The 19,412-nt window shown below is 40.1% G+C and overlaps 1 protein-coding gene across 1 annotated transcript in view; it reads right to left on the minus strand.

Moving 5' to 3' along the window:
* Window positions 1-19,207, minus strand: part of LOC138741165 (5-hydroxytryptamine receptor 3A-like) — a 29,313-nt gene extending 10,106 nt beyond the window's left edge. Inside the window, 5 exon segments of the mRNA XM_069894828.1 lie at window positions 3,681-3,850; window positions 7,659-7,768; window positions 10,422-10,466; window positions 15,602-15,762; window positions 19,063-19,207. Coding sequence (XP_069750929.1) covers window positions 3,681-3,850; window positions 7,659-7,768; window positions 10,422-10,466; window positions 15,602-15,762; window positions 19,063-19,126 — 550 coding nt within the window. The 5' untranslated portion in view covers window positions 19,127-19,207.
* Between the last annotated feature and the right edge of the window lie 205 nt (window positions 19,208-19,412).

The raw sequence follows: 19,412 nt of genomic DNA on the forward strand, positions 1-19,412 counted from the left end.
GGACCACGCTGCTGGCTTGGCTGACATCCCCAGGGCTGGTCCTACTTTGGATGCACGCGAGGAGCCATAAGTCAGACACACTGGTTGAAGGTGTCCACCTCCTCTTCGCCAACCCCCTTGATGGGCACGAGGACACAGTCTGTGTTAAGGACCTGGTATCTTCAGGGGTTCCAGAGACCATTATCAATCACCCCACACCCCCTCACCTCTCGTAAACCATGATGCACCAGAACTGTCGGAGCTTACCCCAGTTCCAACAAACGGCATGCCAGACTCATCACCACTCATCCACCCAACCAAAGTTGATGACTGCATACAGGTGCCCCAGACTGTTCAGGACCCCACTCCTGCGTTGTAGTCATAGCTGGCACAATAATGATTGCAGTGGCAAATCAGACCACCTAAAAGACTTAATTTGTGATAACATCGGATGCACTTCATCCTGCTGAACTTTTTTTAAAAATAGGGGGTGAATGTGGTAAACCACTGTTTGTATATTTAACTGTCTGGGCAGGCTTATTGGCTGACTGCACCTGCAGCTCCCCCCACAAACTCCTGAATAAAGGTGACTGGCCCATAGTTCAGGACAGTCAACCAGCATGGACGTCCTCCATTCTATTGCTAAAAAAAAAGCCTATCAGTTTTACCTAACTTTCAGTCTTTTGGAGTTATTGATGGTGCATCAAGAACAGCTTCTTCCCTGCTGTCATCAGATTCCTGAATGATCAGTGAACCAAAGACATTGTCTTATTTTGACTTTTCATGCACTATTTTTTTAAATTTATTTTGTAAGGTGGTTTATATGAGTGTTTGCACTGTGAGGCTGTTGCAAAACATGAATTTCCTGACTTGTTCATGACAAGACCCTTTTGGCCACCCCACTTCCTCAATGAGAACTCTCTCCCTATTACAATTTTAAGCTAAAGAAAAGGGTTCATGTTATTGATGGCATCTATCGTGTTCTCCCATTTTCAGTCTGGTACATTATGAAAGACTTGTGACAAAATGAGTAATAAATGGTTTTGTTTATGTTTTATTATATGGTCTCATATTTATTCAGCATACTAATGACACCTTAGGAATAGTGTTCTCCTGCACCAATTTCCCTATTTTTTAGTGACTAAAATGTTTGACTTATCAATCTATTTTTATACAGAATATAAAATGGTTGAATATTTTTATTAGTGCTAGAACGTCCAAGTTGAAGGAAAAATTGTCTGTGGAAAGAATAAAGAAAATCAAGCTTTATTTTTATACAGAATATAAAATGGTTGAATAGTTTTATTAGTGCTAGAACGTCCAAGTTGAAGGAAAAATTGTCTGTGGAAAGAATAAAGAAAATCAAGCTTTATTTTTATACAGAATATAAAATGGTTGAATATTTTTATTAGTGCTAGAACGTCCAAGTTGAAGGAAAAATTGTCTGTGGAAAGAATAAAGAAAATCAAGCTTTATTTTTATACAGAATATAAAATGGTTGAATATTTTTATTAGTGCTAGAATGTCCAAGTTGAAGGAAAAATTGTCTGTGGAAAGAATAAAGAAAATCAAGCTTTATTTTTATACAGAATATAAAATGGTTGAATATTTTTATTAGTGCTAGAATGTCCAAGTTGAAGGAAAAATTGTCTGTGGAAAGAATAAAGAAAATCAAGCATTGTTTTTATACAGAATATAAAATGGTTGAATATTTTTATTAGTGCTAGAACGTCCAAGTTGAAGGAAAAATTGTCTGTGGAAAGAATAAAGAAAATCAAGCTTTATTTTTATACAGAATATAAAATGGTTGAATATTTTTATTAGTGCTAGAATGTCCAAGTTGAAGGAAAAATTGTCTGTGGAAAGAATAAAGAAAATCAAGCTTTATTTTTATACAGAATATAAAATGGTTGAATATTTTTATTAGTGCTAGAATGTCCAAGTTGAAGGAAAAATTGTCTGTGGAAAGAATAAAGAAAATCAAGCTTTATTTTTATACAGAATATAAAATGGTTGAATATTTTTATTAGTGCTAGAATGTCCAAGTTGAAGGAAAAATTGTCTGTGGAAAGAATAAAGAAAATCAAGCTTTATTTTTATACAGAATATAAAATGGTTGAATATTTTTATTAGTGCTAGAATGTCCAAGTTGAAGGAAAAATTGTCTGTGGAAAGAATAAAGAAAATCAAGCTTTATTTTTATACAGAATATAAAATGGTTGAATATTTTTATTAGTGCTAGAATGTCCAAGTTGAAGGAAAAATTGTCTGTGGAAAGAATAAAAAAAATCAAGCTTCTCTGTCAACATAAAAAAAAAATTGAAAAGGACTGGGTCAAGGAACATAGTCTTAACTGGATGAGATATAATGAAAAAATGAATCTACTTAGAGGAAAGTCTGATCAATGAGAACAGAGACAATTAATTTAAGAGAACAGAGTATAAATCTGAAATCAATGTTAGAAAAAGCATTTCCTTACAGAGTGTGATGAATGTTTGCAGCAACCTGTCAAGGTGGTTACCAGAACCATGAATTGAAGGTGAAAATATCAGGAGCCAATGGCCTGAAAAACCTTTTACTGTCTTTGGCTTTGATTCCTGACCTCAATAATTTGAAAAGCTCTCAGCTGTGTGAAAGGCTTTTAAGGAGCACCTTAGTTCTTCAAAATTTATCCCGGCGTCTCTCCGCCATTGGCCACAGACAGAGCATTCAGTTGAGTTAGAGTTTTACATGCAAAATGTCCAACCCATCTACTGCATTTGGTGTGGCCTCCTCCACTCTGGTGAGACCATACACAGATTGGCTGATCATTTTGCCGAACACATGCTCTGTCTTTGGATGTAATATTGAAATTTCTTCAGCCAACCATTTCAACTCTTCCAACCTTTCTTCCAGAGATATGTCTGTTCTTGGCCTCGTCCATTGTCAGGGTGAGGCCAAATGTAAATGAGGAATGACAGCCTCCTGGACAGCCTTAAACCTAATGGCATGGATGCTGAATTTTCTACATTAAGGTAACCCCCACCCCATTTGTTTCCACTGTTCCCAGCTCTTCTTTACCTATTCCTGTACTTACTTTTTTCTCTCTAACTTTTCTTCCCCCTCTAATCCTCATGGTCTCTCCCTCGATCTGTCACACTTTCTGTCCTGTACCATATCACCTCTGGGCTTCTCCCTCAGCTTCTTTCCCTCTTATATACACAATATCAACTTTTTATTAAGGGTCCCGATCTGAAACATTGACTGACCATTGCTACCCACAGATGCTGCCTGAGGGTCCTCCCGCAGCTCATTGTTTGCTCAAGATTCCAGCATGGGCAGCCTTTGTGTTTCTTAGTTCTTCTATCTCTTCATTTTTTGTTAATTTCTTCCTTTCCCTTTGCTCATCCATTCTTCCTCTTTCCTTTAATCCATTTTTCTCCTCCCTCCCTCCCCCAATTCTCTTCCTTTTCTACAATCCAGTTGTATTGAAGTCTTAGATTCGGGGAACCAATAAACCACCTGGGACTTTCAAATTTTGCATGGCATTCCAGATTAATTGAGCAGGGTTCAAGGCTTTTTGATAATGAATTTGTAAAACAAATGTTACAACTCTTGCTTTTTAAAAAAAAAATTAATTGAAGTTACAATTGTTTTTCTTTCTTTCAAAATTCCCAACATGCAAATCAACAAGAAGTACAACCAGTCTCTGAGCTACTTACTGTTGTGCAGCCAGCTTGTAAATGTCAACGTGCAATTTTGGACATCAAATGGGAAGTTGTAGATATCCAAACTACAGGCAGTGACCACCTGGATGGGCTTGTAGTTCTTCACTTGACCCTCATAGTTAACATAAATGTATGGAATATCTGGTGATTTACCTACATCAACACTGAGAGAAAAAACATATACGTGAATACATTGAACAGAAAGAACAGTTAAAACAAACAGTATGGATGGATTGAAGCCAGATAAGATATAAAAGTTGAAGTGAGGATGGTCTCTGTGGACTATAGGTGTAGAATTTGACTCATGGGATAGATCTTCAAACCAGCAGAAGTTTGAGCCAATTAATCAAGATGTTGCTGGTGAAGCCAAGATTTATTTTTCATCCATACTTGTTCCCTGCTTGGCCACTTCAGTCAACCACTTCAGTGGGTTAGGAATTTGGTGGCCAGATCAGTCATGTTATGTTATATTTCATAATAATTCAAAAGAAGGCCACTTAGCCTATCTAATTACTGCTGGTTTACAGAACCATCTCACCCATCAGCCATCCCCCTCCTACACCCCACCCCCCCCAATTCTACAACCATTCAGCCACATAATTTACAGTCAGCAGCTAATCTAGCAGCATAATTTGGGGTGAGAGGGAAAACCGGTGCTCCCAAGAGAACCCCACTTAGTCACGGGGACAATGTGCAAACTCTGCACAGGCAACACCAACCCTAGGGCCAGTTTGCAACCTGATCTTCTTTTCCAATGAACGTCCATGAACCAGATGGGACAACAAACCTGTCGTTTGATGATCTCCATGGTGGAAACTTTTATTCCAAATGAATTTTGCATTTGAAATAAAATTTTGCAAGTGGGATCAAACCCAATGATCTTAAACTGAATCTGCATTAGTCCAGGAACTTAACCACTGTGCTACTGTATCTTATTTTGGCTAGTCAAAGGGAATTCTCAATTTGCATGTGATTCACTTATCTAAGCAATGGCAAATGATTTATCAATGATGCAATTAAGGATCTGGCAATCAATGAGTAGGAAGATGGAGGCTGTAATCACAGTCCAGCTGCTGAATGCAAAGTTATTATTAATATATAAAATCTAGCATTATTTTATATCATTTGACATGAAATTATTGAGAATGTTAATACTATAACAAAAGTACACCTCGTGGTATCTTGAATTTTAAATTTAAATAAGTTTAAATTTAGGCATAGAGTGCAGTAACAGGCCCTTTCGGCCCATGAGCTTGTGCTGCCCAATTAACATACAGCCCTGGAATATTTTGAGTGGTGGAAGGAAACTGGAGCTCCCGGGGAAAACCCATGCAGACATGGGGAGAATGTACAAACTCCTTACAGACAGTGTGGGATTTGAACCCTAGTCCCAATCGTTGATGCTTTAAAGGCGTTGCACTAACTACTATGTCAACCATGCCACCCCAAAGAAGATCAAAGGAGGTTGTAAGTAAACACATTCTCTTCACAGAATAAATTCTGAAACCCAATATTTTGCATTTTGTTCAATTGTATTTGAATGAAAAGTCTGAAATCCCATGAACCGATTAAAAATCCTGGCATATATGCGATTCTAGATCCAAAGCAATGTGACTGCCCTGTGTCCTAGACTACATTCTGGGTCCACACACCAGGTAGTTAAGGAAATGGGCCTCAATCTTACCTCACTGACAGGGCTTTCACAGTTAACATGGGCAACTGCATCAGCCACCTTCTCCTCCGGGGTTCCACAAGGATCCATCTTTGGCCCCATTCTTTTCTCACTGTACATGTTCCCCTTTGGTCATATTATGCAGAACATGGCATCTCCTTCCACTGTTAAGCCAATGACACCCAGCTCAACCTCCCCCTAAAACCAGATGACCAGTCAAAAATCACCAACCTCACCAACTGTCTGGAAGACATAAAATGCTGGATGGCCACAACTTCCTCCATCTTATTGAGACAAAATCTGAGATCATCCTATATGGCCTCCCTAATTTCACCAAGGTAATCTATCCACTCTTACTAAACCCCATGTGAAATCCCTTGGGGTGCTTTTTGACCCTGCCTTCAAATTTGACAAACAGCTCAACACCGTAATGAAGGCCTGCTTTTTCCAGCTCCGCATCATTGTTAAAATAAAACCGTACCTCTCATTCAAGGACCCCTGAAGGGTTATTCACACCCATATCTTCTCATGTCTGGACTACGCTAACTCTCTATACACTGGGATTAGCCAGAGCTCCCTAACGCGCCTCCAATCGGTCCTGACATATGTCAAGAAGAGGGACCATATCATCCCAATTCTGGCCTCCCTCCAGTGGCTGCCAGTGTGGCTCAGAATCGATTTCAAGCTGCTGCTATTTACATACAAGTCCCTCAATGACCTTGCTGTCCCCCCCGGCCCTATCTCTGAACTTATTGCACCCTACTCTGCTCCCAAGCAGCTCAAGTCAGCTATCGCAGGATGCCTGGTTGTTTCACCCATTAAATGCACACAAAGGGGAGACTGGGCCTTCACGGTTGTAGTCCCTATACTGTGGAACAGCATTCCCCTGACCATTAAACTAGCCCCTCCCCAACTGCTTTAAATCCAGGTTAAAACACACCTTCTTTAGTTAGCATTTAATCTCTGAAACCTTTTGTACGTTCCTAACTTCCGACAGTTTTGCACTATTCACAGCAATTGTGAAATAGTTGTACTAGTTTTGATCAATTGCCTTGGTTTGTACCGCTATTCGGTAAATGCAAGTTGAAAAAAATGTGCTATGTAAATAAAGAACTTGAACTTGAACAATTCCTGAGAGATGAACAGTAAATAGGGAAGGCAATAAATGCTGACCCTGTGCTGGCCTTTCTGTTGTTCAATAAATCTCTACCATCATGCACATTGGAATTTAGGAAAATGAGGAGGGACCTCATTGAAACATTTTGAATGTTGAAAGGCATGGACAAAGTTGATGTAGAAAGGTTGTTTTCCATGGTGGGAGAGTCTAGAATAAGAAGGATTGAAGGGCATCAATTACAACAGAGATGTGGAGGAATTTCTTCAGCCAGAAAGTGGTAAAATCTGTGGAAAGTGTTGCCACAGGTAGTTGTGGAGGCCAGATGATTGGATGTATTTAAGGCAGAGATTGATAAATTCTTGATTATCCAGGGGATCAAAGATTACAGGGAGAAGGATGGGCAGTGGGGCTGAGTGAGGAAATGGATCAGATCATAATTATATGGCAGGGCAGACTTAATGAGCTGAATACACTATTTCTGCTCTGCTGTCTTACAGTGTTATGGTTTAGCTGGTCTGAATCGCTATGTGACTGCTGTCCAAAATTAATCTGATATATTTTTCACTGGCAGAGTTCAGGGCCAAATTAATCAGAGCGGCACTGCCACTAAAGTGCCTACGTCAATGTAGGCAGTTTGTGTACATCCTGGAGTATTAAAGCTGCAGGAAGCTACAGAAGTGCATCTGAATTTCAGATTTTTAATATCCTGCCAAAATTATGAATCATCTATATTTAAAAAATATTATTCCAATACTTCATTTTAAGATTTTTATTCCTTACTATTTGTATAGCAAGGACATATAGTAGGCTTTACTATATGCTGCATGACCTGCTCAGTTTCTCCAGCATGTTAATGTACTGTACCACCAAGCCATGGCTGGTGGGTAAGTTGGGAGAAGTGGGGGGGGGTTGGGGTCATGAGGGATGGTGAGTGAGGAGGTGGTGACATATAGCTGGGGCATAAAATATTTATATGATTTATTATTTACATTTTGTTAATGTATTAATTGATCTTAAGATAGAACAACAAGGCATTGAAAGAGTGTCCAACCTCTCGCTAACAAAAATTTAGAAATATTGTACCAAGAGCATATATTTAAACAATGACTTGTCTGGACCAAAAATAGTCTGGAATGGGATGCTTAACTCAGTGTTACTATTTACAACAAAATATAGCACATACAATTCATTTATTAAAATGTCCGGCACCCATATATTTGCAGTGGGAATCGATAATTGTTGGATGTCATCAAAGTCTTGTGGATTCCACTTCAAGAATTCATCTGTCCAAAACTGAAATATATTGGTTAAGAGACACCATTAGCCAAAGTTTGTGCAGTGTTGTGAAAATATTCTACTCACAAAACAAGGGGTCCATTTGAATATTTTGCCAGAAGTAGATCCCAAAAGTCAAATAATTTCCAACATATTTTTGGACAAAATTGATAAATTATGCTGTCATTAAATTAGACTAATTAGGTAGGCTAATTTAGTGTGTAATGTTATACAGATAGTCCTCGACTTCTGACCTACATGAATTACGTTCATCCACACACACACCGAAATATTTTTTAAAATATTTATTAAAACTACTGTACAAGTACATATTTTGCATTAAAAGTACTGTATACAGAGGTGCTCACTCCAGTGGCAGCCCAAGGTCCCTGCTCCCCGCAGTAGCCCAAGATTCCCCTAGTTATGACAAATCAAAGTTACGACCAACCTGGCGGTCCCAATCACGGTCGTAAGTCAGGGACTACCTGTAGCTGGAATATTCTATGTTTGATTCCAGCAAATAAGAATTGTGGTGTAGGTGTACTTTATTGTACTTATGTATATGTCAATAACCTTAATTTCATAATTAAATTATCAATATAATTTTTATCCCTGTCAACTCCATGCCAATCAAGGCTGGTCGAGCAGGCTGATAAAGCTGGTGTGTTTCTGAACTGGTGTAGAGATCACAGATTAGATATTAGTTTATTGATAAAAGATGATTTTGGTGACCTCCCCGAATAATTTGGATCACCTGAAGGGGTGGAATGGAATTCTTCAGTTTAATTTTTTCATCTTACTAGTCCTGGGCTTTATGGTTCTCTTTGTTTTATTCTTCCTTTTTTCTGTCTCATGCAAGAGATAACAGGGCTGAAGTTGAAGGTAGAGCAGCTGAGATGGGGGAGGACCATGGGTGGGAGGTGTCTAGTCATTGTGCTGCAATGTAGGTGGCCTGGCAATTTATGATGATTATAAATCAATCTGCACTGGTTCAAGATGTTTTGGGCTTGGTATGTATCTTGGACTTAGTTGATCACTGAATATTTTAAGGTAAGTTAGTAAACACACAGAACTGCTGTAAGAATTCAGCATGTCTCACAGCATTCATAAGAAGTAAAAATATATTACGAACATTTTGGGGCCTGGCCCCTCCTCAAGGTATGAGTAAAAAGCAAGCAGGTGCCTATATTAAAAGGCTGCTGAAAAGGGAAGAATGAGAGGGGGAAGAGTACAGACCAACATGTAAAAGGTGTTAATTGGATACAATAAGACAATAGGAAAGAAGAAAGGTAAAAATTGATGGGGACGGGGGTTGTTTTTGTTTGTGTGAAAGGAGACAGGGAAAAAGGAAAAGAGAGAGATAAAGGGAAGAAGCAGGGTTGGTGCAGAATGAATGTTAGAGGGGGTATTAGTGTGTTAGATCGGGGCACGGTGGAAAGCTCATAAACTTTCTCAGCGGAGGTTGGGGTGCTACTGGATGCTGGGACCTACCAGTTGATGGGAAGGTGGTGAGCTGTTGGATGCTTCCTGTCAATGGGGTGCGTGGTACTTGGAACCTACCTGCTGACAAACGTTAACACCATCCGCCCTCTGACATTGGAGACGAGGGCGCTGCATTTATTGTGTCAAACGTCACTAGACACTACTGACACTTGACGCATACTAGTGACTTGACCAGGGGTGAGTGGAGAGTCACAAGCATCATAGGAGGCGATGGCTGTGACCGTATGGGGCCACAGCAACTTGCTTTTGGTGGGGGGGGGGCAATGCTGTGGATGTTCCTCCCTGGTGCCGACCCTGGAAGGAGACATAGGCAAAGATTTGGGTGGGAGTGGTTAGTTGGGGGGGGGGGTTCTTAACGGAAACAGGAGACGTTGATGTTAATTTCATCCAGTTGGAGGCTGCGCATATGGAATATGAGTTAGTGAACAGCTGCAAATGGAAAATGGTTTAAAATGGCCAAAAAGGTTGTTTTGATCTGAACCCGTCTTATCATATGAAAAATTTAAACTCTGCACAGATTCTAGAAATCTGAAATAAAAACAGAAAATACTGCAAATGCTGAGCAGTTCAGGCATCATCGGCAGAGAGATAAACAGTTCAAGTTTCAGGCAAATTTATTTTTCATCAGAATTGATCATCATTTGAACAAATTTTGGAACCGTACATGGAACACAAAAGAGAGGGCCTACCACGGACCTCCACCCCCTAAAATGATAGAATGAGAAGAAGACGAAATGAACTGACCCAGTGTGTAAAAGTAGATGACACAATTTTCTTGTTTATTTTCATTGTGTGATGACATTGTTTAATGGGTTTATTGTATTGTATACGTTGAACGTTTGAGGGGTTTGGAGGGATGTGGGAGGGAGGGAAGGGAGGGGGGAAAAAGGGGAGAAAATGACACTGTGTATATTCAAGAAGGAAATGTTTGTGTGTATTTTGATTAATATGGTTCATAGTGTGAAAAATAAAACATTTTTAAATAAAAGAATTGATCATAATTGATCTGAAACGTTAATCCTGTTTCTCACTCCACAAATTCTACCTCCTGAGCATTGCCAGCGTTTTCAATTTTACAGAGAACTCCGAAATCTGAACAAATCATTGTTGACCAACTTTTCGTTCCTTATATTAAATCATACTCAATCCTCTGTAATCAATTTCTTACCTGTCGGTACCAGATATAGGTAGTTAGAACTTGATTTTTCTCATCCTGAAATCAGATTAAATAAAAATACCATTGACTGAAGATTCATTCGTAGTTATTAAAGAGGAATTCGTTATTAAAGAGAAAAGGGTTGTGTGTGTGTGTGTGTGTGTGTGTGTGTGTGTGTGTGTGTGTGTGTGTGTGTGTGTGTGTGTGTGTGTGTGTGTGTGTGTGTGTGTGTGTGTGTGTGTGTGTGCGCGCGCATGCACGCACATCTCAGGCGGATACACCCTTGAGCTCCATTCTTTGAATGAATAAAACAGTCTATCTACCCTTGTAAGTTAACCCTTTAAGCTCGAGTGTTATTCAATGCTTCCTGTGATATTTATGCCACATTCTAGATAAGAGGCGGAGGTGCTGTATGACTAAAATTTAGGGGAGACAAACCCACGTTCATCGATTTTTCACAGTCCTATCACATTTCCAAATGATTTGCAGAAAACAAATAAATCTAGAAAGTGTAATGACTGTTGTAGGAAACAAGTTTGCACAAGGAGATTTCTGCGATAAAGCAATAAACACTATATGATCTTTTTTACAGTTTTGTTGAACAAATAACAAGTATTGTTATTATAGGTATACCCCGTTTTACAAAGGTAGTTACTTCATAAACTGAAAATTCGTCAAGCGAAGACCCATTGACTACTATTGCAGACTATTTTAATTTTAATCTATTTTAATCTATTTTAATTTCTTTGTAAAATCGAACACGGGATTCTTCGTGTAAGTGAATTTTTGTAAAGTGAGTATTAAAGTGGGGTTTACTTGTACTTCAAAATAATCCCAGAGCAACCCTACATTTGTCAGAGCAGGGTATGGCTCAGTACTGGGGATTGGAAAACTGTCAGTGAGATACAATTATTCATAAAGGAAGAGAAATAAACAGTGGGTGAATAAAGACTGATTAGAACAGCAGCTCTTATTGGAAAACTGTTCACATCAATTATTAAGGAAGTAGTAGGAGCACAAATATAATCCTAAACAAGTAGTCATCATAGCTTTATTCAAGGGAAATTAGGTGTGACAAATATGCCTGAGTTTTTGGAACCAGTGTGGAGGGGGGAGCAGCAGGAAACCCAGTAGATGTGTTGTAATTGAACTTCTGACCATTTAGCCTGAAGCTTTATCTGCAGCCCTTGACAGTTGATTTGCTAGGACACTTGTCCCAGTCTGAATCAAGAGAACTCTGTCTCAATGGAAATGGTCCTGCTTTACACCTGAATGGCACCTGAATTGAAAGCCATTTCTCCCACACTAATCTTTGAGCAAATTATTTGGCTCTCTGATCTAATTGGCTCTTTAATCCAGAGCTTTGCTGCTCATGTCATCAGAGCCCTTAAAGGGATATAATGGCCTTCGAGAATAAAGTGTCCAGATAACTATTCCTTTTCCTGAACGGTTGTGGTGTCTAAGTGTCAGACTCCGGTGCATCAATTCGGAATTGAGTTCCTTAAACTGCAAACATGGCAGCAGATTGGTTCCCATCAGCTCTCTCGTATTACAGATGTAAAACATTGTCTCCTCTCCCAATTCAGTCTGTAATCATCCAGAGAGGCATCAAGAATCCCAGTGGGAAGACCCTGTGCCAGCAAGAGTGGAACCATGGAATAAAAGGCACAGTGAAGGATCAATACCTGGTCAGCATCAATGAGAGAATGTAGAGCTGTGTGGGCACAGTTCTAGAGTTGGTCTTAAGCAATGAACAAGCAGATAAAGATCTTCTGGAAACTAACATCTTGTCAAAGGGACAATCTAAAGAATTGCAAAAAACACAAATATGTTTTTTTAATTGAAGAACCAAATAATTGAGATAATTGTGAGATGCCATCAGAAAGATTTTGAAGAAGTTACAGAAGCACATAGGAACGTGAATTAATTAAGCAATGTCTGGAAGGTATGCAAAGAAATCTGTCAAAAGGTGCCTTTTGATATAACTTCTTGCGGTGAACTCAGAGACCTAGCACTGAAGGAATTAATGTTCCATCAGGTAATCAGAGAAGAACACTAGGATGGGTCATATCTAAATTCACCCAATGAGTTTCAGAAGATATGAAAATAAATTAAAGAGTTGTGCAACTGTGGTTAACCATTGTTATACTGTGATTGGCTACTGCCAGCTGGACATATCTCATGAGACCAATCCTACCCATAACCTCTTTTCATGGTCCCCATTCACCCTTCCATGATCAGTTGATGAGGTTGGTTGCTCCAGTCTATAGTCAATAAAAGCCCATTAGTTTTACAACCTCAGTGTTTTGTGATAATTGATGGTACATCAATTTTATTGACTATAATATTTCAAGAAAATGGAGCAATATCTGAAACCCAAGAGACTCAACAAAGACCTTCGATCATCTGACGCCCTGAGCATGTTCGAAATCTACCTACGCTGCTTTGAAGACTTCTTCATAGAGACCACAAACGTTGTTAACATGATGAGAACAGACTGAAGCTCCTCTTATCATGCGTCTGACTCCTGGTCTTCCCAATGATCAACGAAGCCACATCGTATGCAGAGTCCATGGGTACTCTGAAGGTTCAATATTGCAGATGGGTGAATGAGGTCTATGCAAGGCACCTCCTGGCCATGAGGAAGCATGGGTCGAGCGGCATGTACCTATGGGCCCTGTGGGCCCTCTACAGGGTGTACAACTGCAAGGCTATGTCATCCAGGACACCTATGTAGCTGACATCCAGTCTGGATACATAACACAGTGACTCCTGGAATTAACAGAGATGCTGGAGGTCGTCCTCCAAAACTTGGACAACTACTCAGCCACCTCTTGGCCACAACAGGCAGTGCTATCTTGGGATGGGGGAATCGTCTCGCGCCATGAGCAACTGGTTGCAGGCATCAACTTCTAGTGATCTGACCTTGGCCACCTTGGCTGTTTATCACCCCAAATGCTACTTCTGCAGGCACAGCAAGCACCTGAGGAAACAGTTCCCTGCCAAGGAGGCGGTATGCGCTAGATGCAGGAAAAGAGGACATTACACAAAAGTCTGCCACTCTAAACTGCCCATGAAACCTAGCAGTCTCATGTATGGATAGCTGTCTCCCTGGACAATGCAATTGGCACTATCTCCTCTGTGGACCAGCGATGCCACGTGAAGGCATTACCTCGCTGGTAAATGATTCTCCCTCCTCACGGACAAGAGGGCAGCCACCTTCATGTTCTATAATGAACAGTGGGGCAAAATCAAGAATGATAAAATCCTCAGGTGGAGAATCGAACTGACCACCTATAATTACAATATCCTATGTTGGTCTGGCAAACTTAACAAGCCCTCAGATGCCCTATCCCATGGGACATGCCAGTATCCAAATGGGCAAATTGCAGACCCTCCACAATAACCTCTATCACTTGGGAGTGACTAGGTTCTTCCATTTCATTAAAGCCCAGATCCTACGACACTCCATTGAGGAAGTCAGAACAATGATTAAAAACTGCCAGATCTGTGCCAAGCACAAACCACATTTCTACCGTCCTGACAAGGTGCATCTGATCACAGCTACTTGCCCCTTTGAGCGCCTGAGCATTGACTTCAAGGGGCCTCTCCCTTCCTCAAATCAGAACTTCTATTTCCTTATCATCGTCAATGAATACTCTCACTTCCCTTTTGCCATCCTCTGTCTGGACATGGCCACAGCTACAGTCATCAAGGCCCCCTGCAATGTCTTCAAGCTCTTTGGGTACTCCTACTTCATCCATAGCGACCGGGGGACCTCATTCATAAGCGACGAGCTGCAGCAGTACTTGCAGGGCAGGGGCATCACCACAAGCAGGACCACCAGCTACAATCCCAGAGAGAATGGCAGGTGGAAAGGGAGAATGTCACGGTCTGGAAAACTATCCTCCTGGCACTAAGGTCACAGGCCTCCCTGTTTCCCACTGGAAAGAGTTCTTCCCAGATGAGCTCCACTCCATACAGTCGCTCTTATGTACGGCCACTAACAATACGCCTCATGAACATATATTTTCCTTTCCTAGGAAGTCTACATCAGGGACTACACTGGCCGCCTGTCTGACCTCCCCAGGACTGGTTCTGCTTTGGAAGCATGCCTGGCAATCTAAGATTGACCCACTGGTCAAGGGGGTCCACCTCCTCCACGCAAAGACCCAGTATGCCTACGTAGCCTTCCCCGATGGGAATGAGGACATGGTTTCCATCCTGGATTTGGCACCATCAGGCACCCCTCTGACTACTATCGACCACTAATAGACACCTCCCCCCACACCACTGCCATCTTGGGGGTCCCTGAACCTGCTGCTGACCACACTCCATACCCAGCAAACATTGCTATACATGATGCACCAGTACCACACTCCCTCCTCCCTTCGCCTGTCCCATCCCCCCCCTCCCCAGAGAACTGTAACCGGTGATGACCGACCGACTCCAGAGGTGGCTCTGGGCCCATGGCTGAGCCCTAACAGACATGTCATTCGCTGAGGCAGAGAAGACCCCCCGACAGACTTGACCTGTAAAATATGTATATGTTTATTTGTTACTTTGTTTTCTCTTTTTTTCACCTTACAGGACTCTTCTTAAAAAGGAGGGGTGAATGTGGTAAACCACTGTTTTTCTGTGATTGGCTACTGCTGGCTGGACACATCTCCCGAGACCAATCCTACCCATAACCTCTTTGCATGCTTTCCATTCACCCAGCCATGATCAGTCAATGAGGTTGGTTGCTGCTCCAGTCCATAGTCAATAAAACCCGATCAGTTTCACAACCTCAGTGTTTTGTGATAATTGATGGTGCATCAGTAACCAAAAGCATTGTAAAATTAAAGCATTAAATAATTAAGCACTATGGTGAATTGTTTGAACTACTTATTAAATTATAATTATGTAATGAAGCCTTAGTGTTATGTTTTATTGTATGAGATAACAAAAAAAGCAGCTATTTAATCAATTTATAGAATTATTTCTGTTTATTTTTCATTGAATGTTGTCCTTCCAACATCAAAGTTCATCATTCACTGAAGATTACCCTTCATTGACACTGCACTCTGTGGGCACTGCACACAGTATTCAAACAGGGCGAGGGGACACGTTTTGAAAATCAATCATACAAATTGCCATCATTGTGTCATTTTGGTTTGACTATAGAGTCCAGACAGATTGCAATTACATACCACATTTAGGATAGCGTACACCATAAGATCAATGGCTACCGTTGTTGTTTTCCTCCAGTCACGAACTGGTCGAACTCCCTTGGTATAATTGGTCATTAGATAATCAGAAAGCTGAAGCAAACCCGGTTTTGGATTTGTTGTTTGATTTCTCCATGTTTGTCCTGAAAACAATGATCAATAAGTATTAGGAGTTGATCCCCATCACATCAACGTTCATTTCACCTTTTGCAAAGGGTGAGCTGTATAATAAACTTGCAGTCCAACACTGTTTATTTTCTTCTTCTTGCAAAGTGCCTCTGGGATGAGGGTGCCCTATTTCTACATTACCTCTATGGGCTCTGAGTATCCATAAATGGGGGTAGGTGGAGGGGGGGGTGTTGTTGAGAATCTGTGGGCTCTACCTTGTGGAGCAGCTGAACAGGTTACTTGGAAATTTGTGCACTTTTCTCTACTTGCATTCTTTGTGTTCTTGTTGCAGAGACTCTAGGTGGTCAATGCTTACCCTCTATTTTGAGTGGTTACAGAATAAAGATTTTATAAGTAAATGGGGATGTTATTTTCTTAAAGAAAAGTGGAAAAGACATTAGAAGTGTTTTCTCTGTTGTCTGGAGATGTTTGGATGCTACAGAGTTTGGAGCAGAGTGGTTTATATTGGGACTCTATGAAAGATATGGTCAGTTTGAATGTGAGCAGAGCTCCAATACTGAAGTTTGTTGGCTTTGGGAGAGACTGTTGGTTGGTCTGTCCTCCTAATAGAACTGGGGAACATGCAGAGATGACATTGATTTTATTGGTGTTTGTCAAGGACTGACCATGTCTGAAGCCTACAGGAGGAAAGGGTTGACCTTGAGCTTGATGTGAGATTTGGTGTTTTCCTCATTCATCTAAAGGCAATTTCATTGCTTATGGCCCACTTTGCTGAGAGATAGCCAATTTTATACTCTTAGTAGAAAATAGTTGAATTTATTCCTTTAGTGATAGTAAAGATCTTAAACAGGCCTTTGGAAGATTAAAAAATGAATAACAACATCCCATCTGAAATTTATTTCAAGCTAGAGATGTTGAGCAAGAAACAAAATAGCTATCAATTGTTTTGCACTGTTAGAGGTGAACAACTGCAGGATGTCTTGGAAGTCTCTTCGGGTTGTAACACAGAGTGCTCTCTCACCACGCTGGAGTCCAATTCCCAAAGCCCTGGTACCTTTTTCTGAGCATTACAACCTATCTTTTCATTGTGGAGTAAGCTCCATCAATACCCTAACATAGTGGTTTTCAAACTTTTTCTTTCCACTCACATATCACCTTAAGTATTCCCTATGCCATAAGGTTCTCTGTGATTAGTAAAGGATTACTTAAGGTGATATGTGAGTGGAAAGAAAAAGTTTGAAAACTACTGCCCTAACAAGCCCTACCATCCGCTGAAGGATAATGATCAATAACAATGAGTGATAGCATGCTGTTTCAATAAATCACAAAATGGTTACAGGACAGATGGAAACTATTCAGCTAGTTGAAATCAAACAATCTCTCTAACCCATTTTCCACGTCTTTCCCTGAAACCCTGCAAGTTCTTTACTTTCAGATAATTTATACAGCAAAGAGAAGGAAAGAAAGTTTAGGGGAGACATCAGGGGCAATTGGTGATGGTGGTGGCTGAAATATTAGGGGCATTTAAGAGACTCTGAGACAGGCACATGGATGAAAGAAAAATAGAGGGTAATGAGCTAGGAAGGATTTAGTATTTTATTTTGGTGGGAATATATAGGACAGCATAGCTTCATGAGCTGTAATGTTGTATGATCTATCCCTTCAAATGCAACAATTGAATCTGGCTCCTCCACGATACCCAAGCAGTCCATCTATATCGTACCTATTCTTGATGAAAAACACCTTTTCTCATGACCCCTTTGCTTCTTTTGCAAATTATCTTGATTATACTGTTAGTCAAATCATTCTTGATCCTTCCACCAATGGGAATGGTTTTTATTTGTCATGAAATTTTCCATCTATTCACAAAGCTAAAGTCTCAAATCTGTAGAATCATTCCATTTAATATTTCTCCACAGTCTCTAAAGCCTTTACACCTTTCCTGAAGTATGGCATCCAGAACACAACATGGTGCTTCACAAATTTCATCAAGACTTCCTTGCTCTCACATTCTGATAGAGCACAGGGATCATTACTAACAAGTTTCTCAAACGGTCCAGCCATTTTTGACAAGCTATGAACATACAGCCCTTGTTTTTGTCTTCTTTTACCCCTTTTATAGTTATGTCCTCATTCTTTCTCTGAAAATGTACACTTTGCATTTCTCAGCATTAAATTTCAATAAGCCAGCCACTTATCCACTCACTCTACCAGCCTTCCAGGATTCTCTTTGATTCTCTTCCTCACATAAAACCTTAATCTTAACACACATGGTGCTGTGAACTAGGATTATTATTATATTTAATTTCACCATGTGCAAATTTTGCAACCACAACCAGATCATTAAGATATGATAAGAAAGCTATCAAATTCCAAAGAAGAGGACTTCAGTTTTAGATCAGGCATTTTCACTGCCAATGCAGAATTGAACAATTTCAGATTATCACCTCTGCTCCCATTTTTTTCAGGTAGCTTCTGTCGGTAATAATTTATCTATTAATATTTATACTCTCACTACTCTTTATTTGTTGTGCAATTAGCTCCCTTTCGTTTCCATGTAGCATTTTTGTTCTTCTCCCTCCTGTCATCTCTATATTTCATTACGAGAATTAGAGTGTTCCTTCTGCATGAGCAAAAACTGTGTCGACTATACCCAAATGGAGAGAAAGTGATGGAAATTGTTCAAATTACCTCACACCTTTCTGTGCCAAGACAACACATCCTGGTTGTTAGGGTACAGAAGAGCATGGACCTCCCTGTCATTACTCTTTTTCTGTGTACAGAGCAGTCCACCAACACTAAGTTTGTCCTTTTTTTTAAATTTTGGACTCAACTGAATGATAATGATCTTCATGAGAAATCATCAACAATTAATATTTATATGTTTCATTTTTGCTGCCATCAGTAAAAATATCAAAGAATGTAAATGACGGAACTTCTGGGAGGAAGCTTCCAAAATATAGATCAAAGTATTAGTCTTGTCAAGATTGGCGATCTATCATTTGTTGAAAAACTACTTTCACCCTGACAGAAGCCAACAACAAACTTGTACAGTTATGTTTTATATCACGTTGCTCTAATAATGATCAATCAGTCAAGCAAAGTCTCTTTAGAATTTAGATTGTACATTGGAGTTTCATGCCAGTTGCTAATTTGGGTTCATGTTGAGCAATATACTGAATTGAGTTGAGTTTAGCAATAATTTATATTTACAAGACGTATCTCAAGACATATGCTGGACATCAAAGAAGAGGGAGATTGGATAGTTAAAGGGACCTATTTACAAGTTTAAAAGTATAATAAAGATCACTTACCTTTGGAAGAAAGCAAACCAGTGAGAATCAGGGCAAGAGTTGCCCAGGTTATGTAAAAGCTCATGATGATAATTCCTGCATGCGAGTCAGTGATTTCGAAGACTAAAGCAAGATGGTTCTGTTGATTGATTTGGAGGTCCACTTACACCTGTCTGAGACAAAAGCAGCCTTCCATCTTGTCTCTCCATTAAAAGTGAATTTAACCCAACCCATGGGTGACTTTTTTTGTTCAGCTCCCTTGTGTTTTGGCAACCAATTAATTGCTTGCGTAATCAGATGTGAAGGACGGATCTGCATCGGGTTTCATCCAATGTTACTGGCTGACATCATCCTGTTGTCTGTTTACACCG

This window comes from Narcine bancroftii, chromosome 8, assembly GCF_036971445.1.
Source record: "Narcine bancroftii isolate sNarBan1 chromosome 8, sNarBan1.hap1, whole genome shotgun sequence".
Classification (NCBI taxonomy): Eukaryota; Metazoa; Chordata; class Chondrichthyes; order Torpediniformes; family Narcinidae; genus Narcine; species Narcine bancroftii.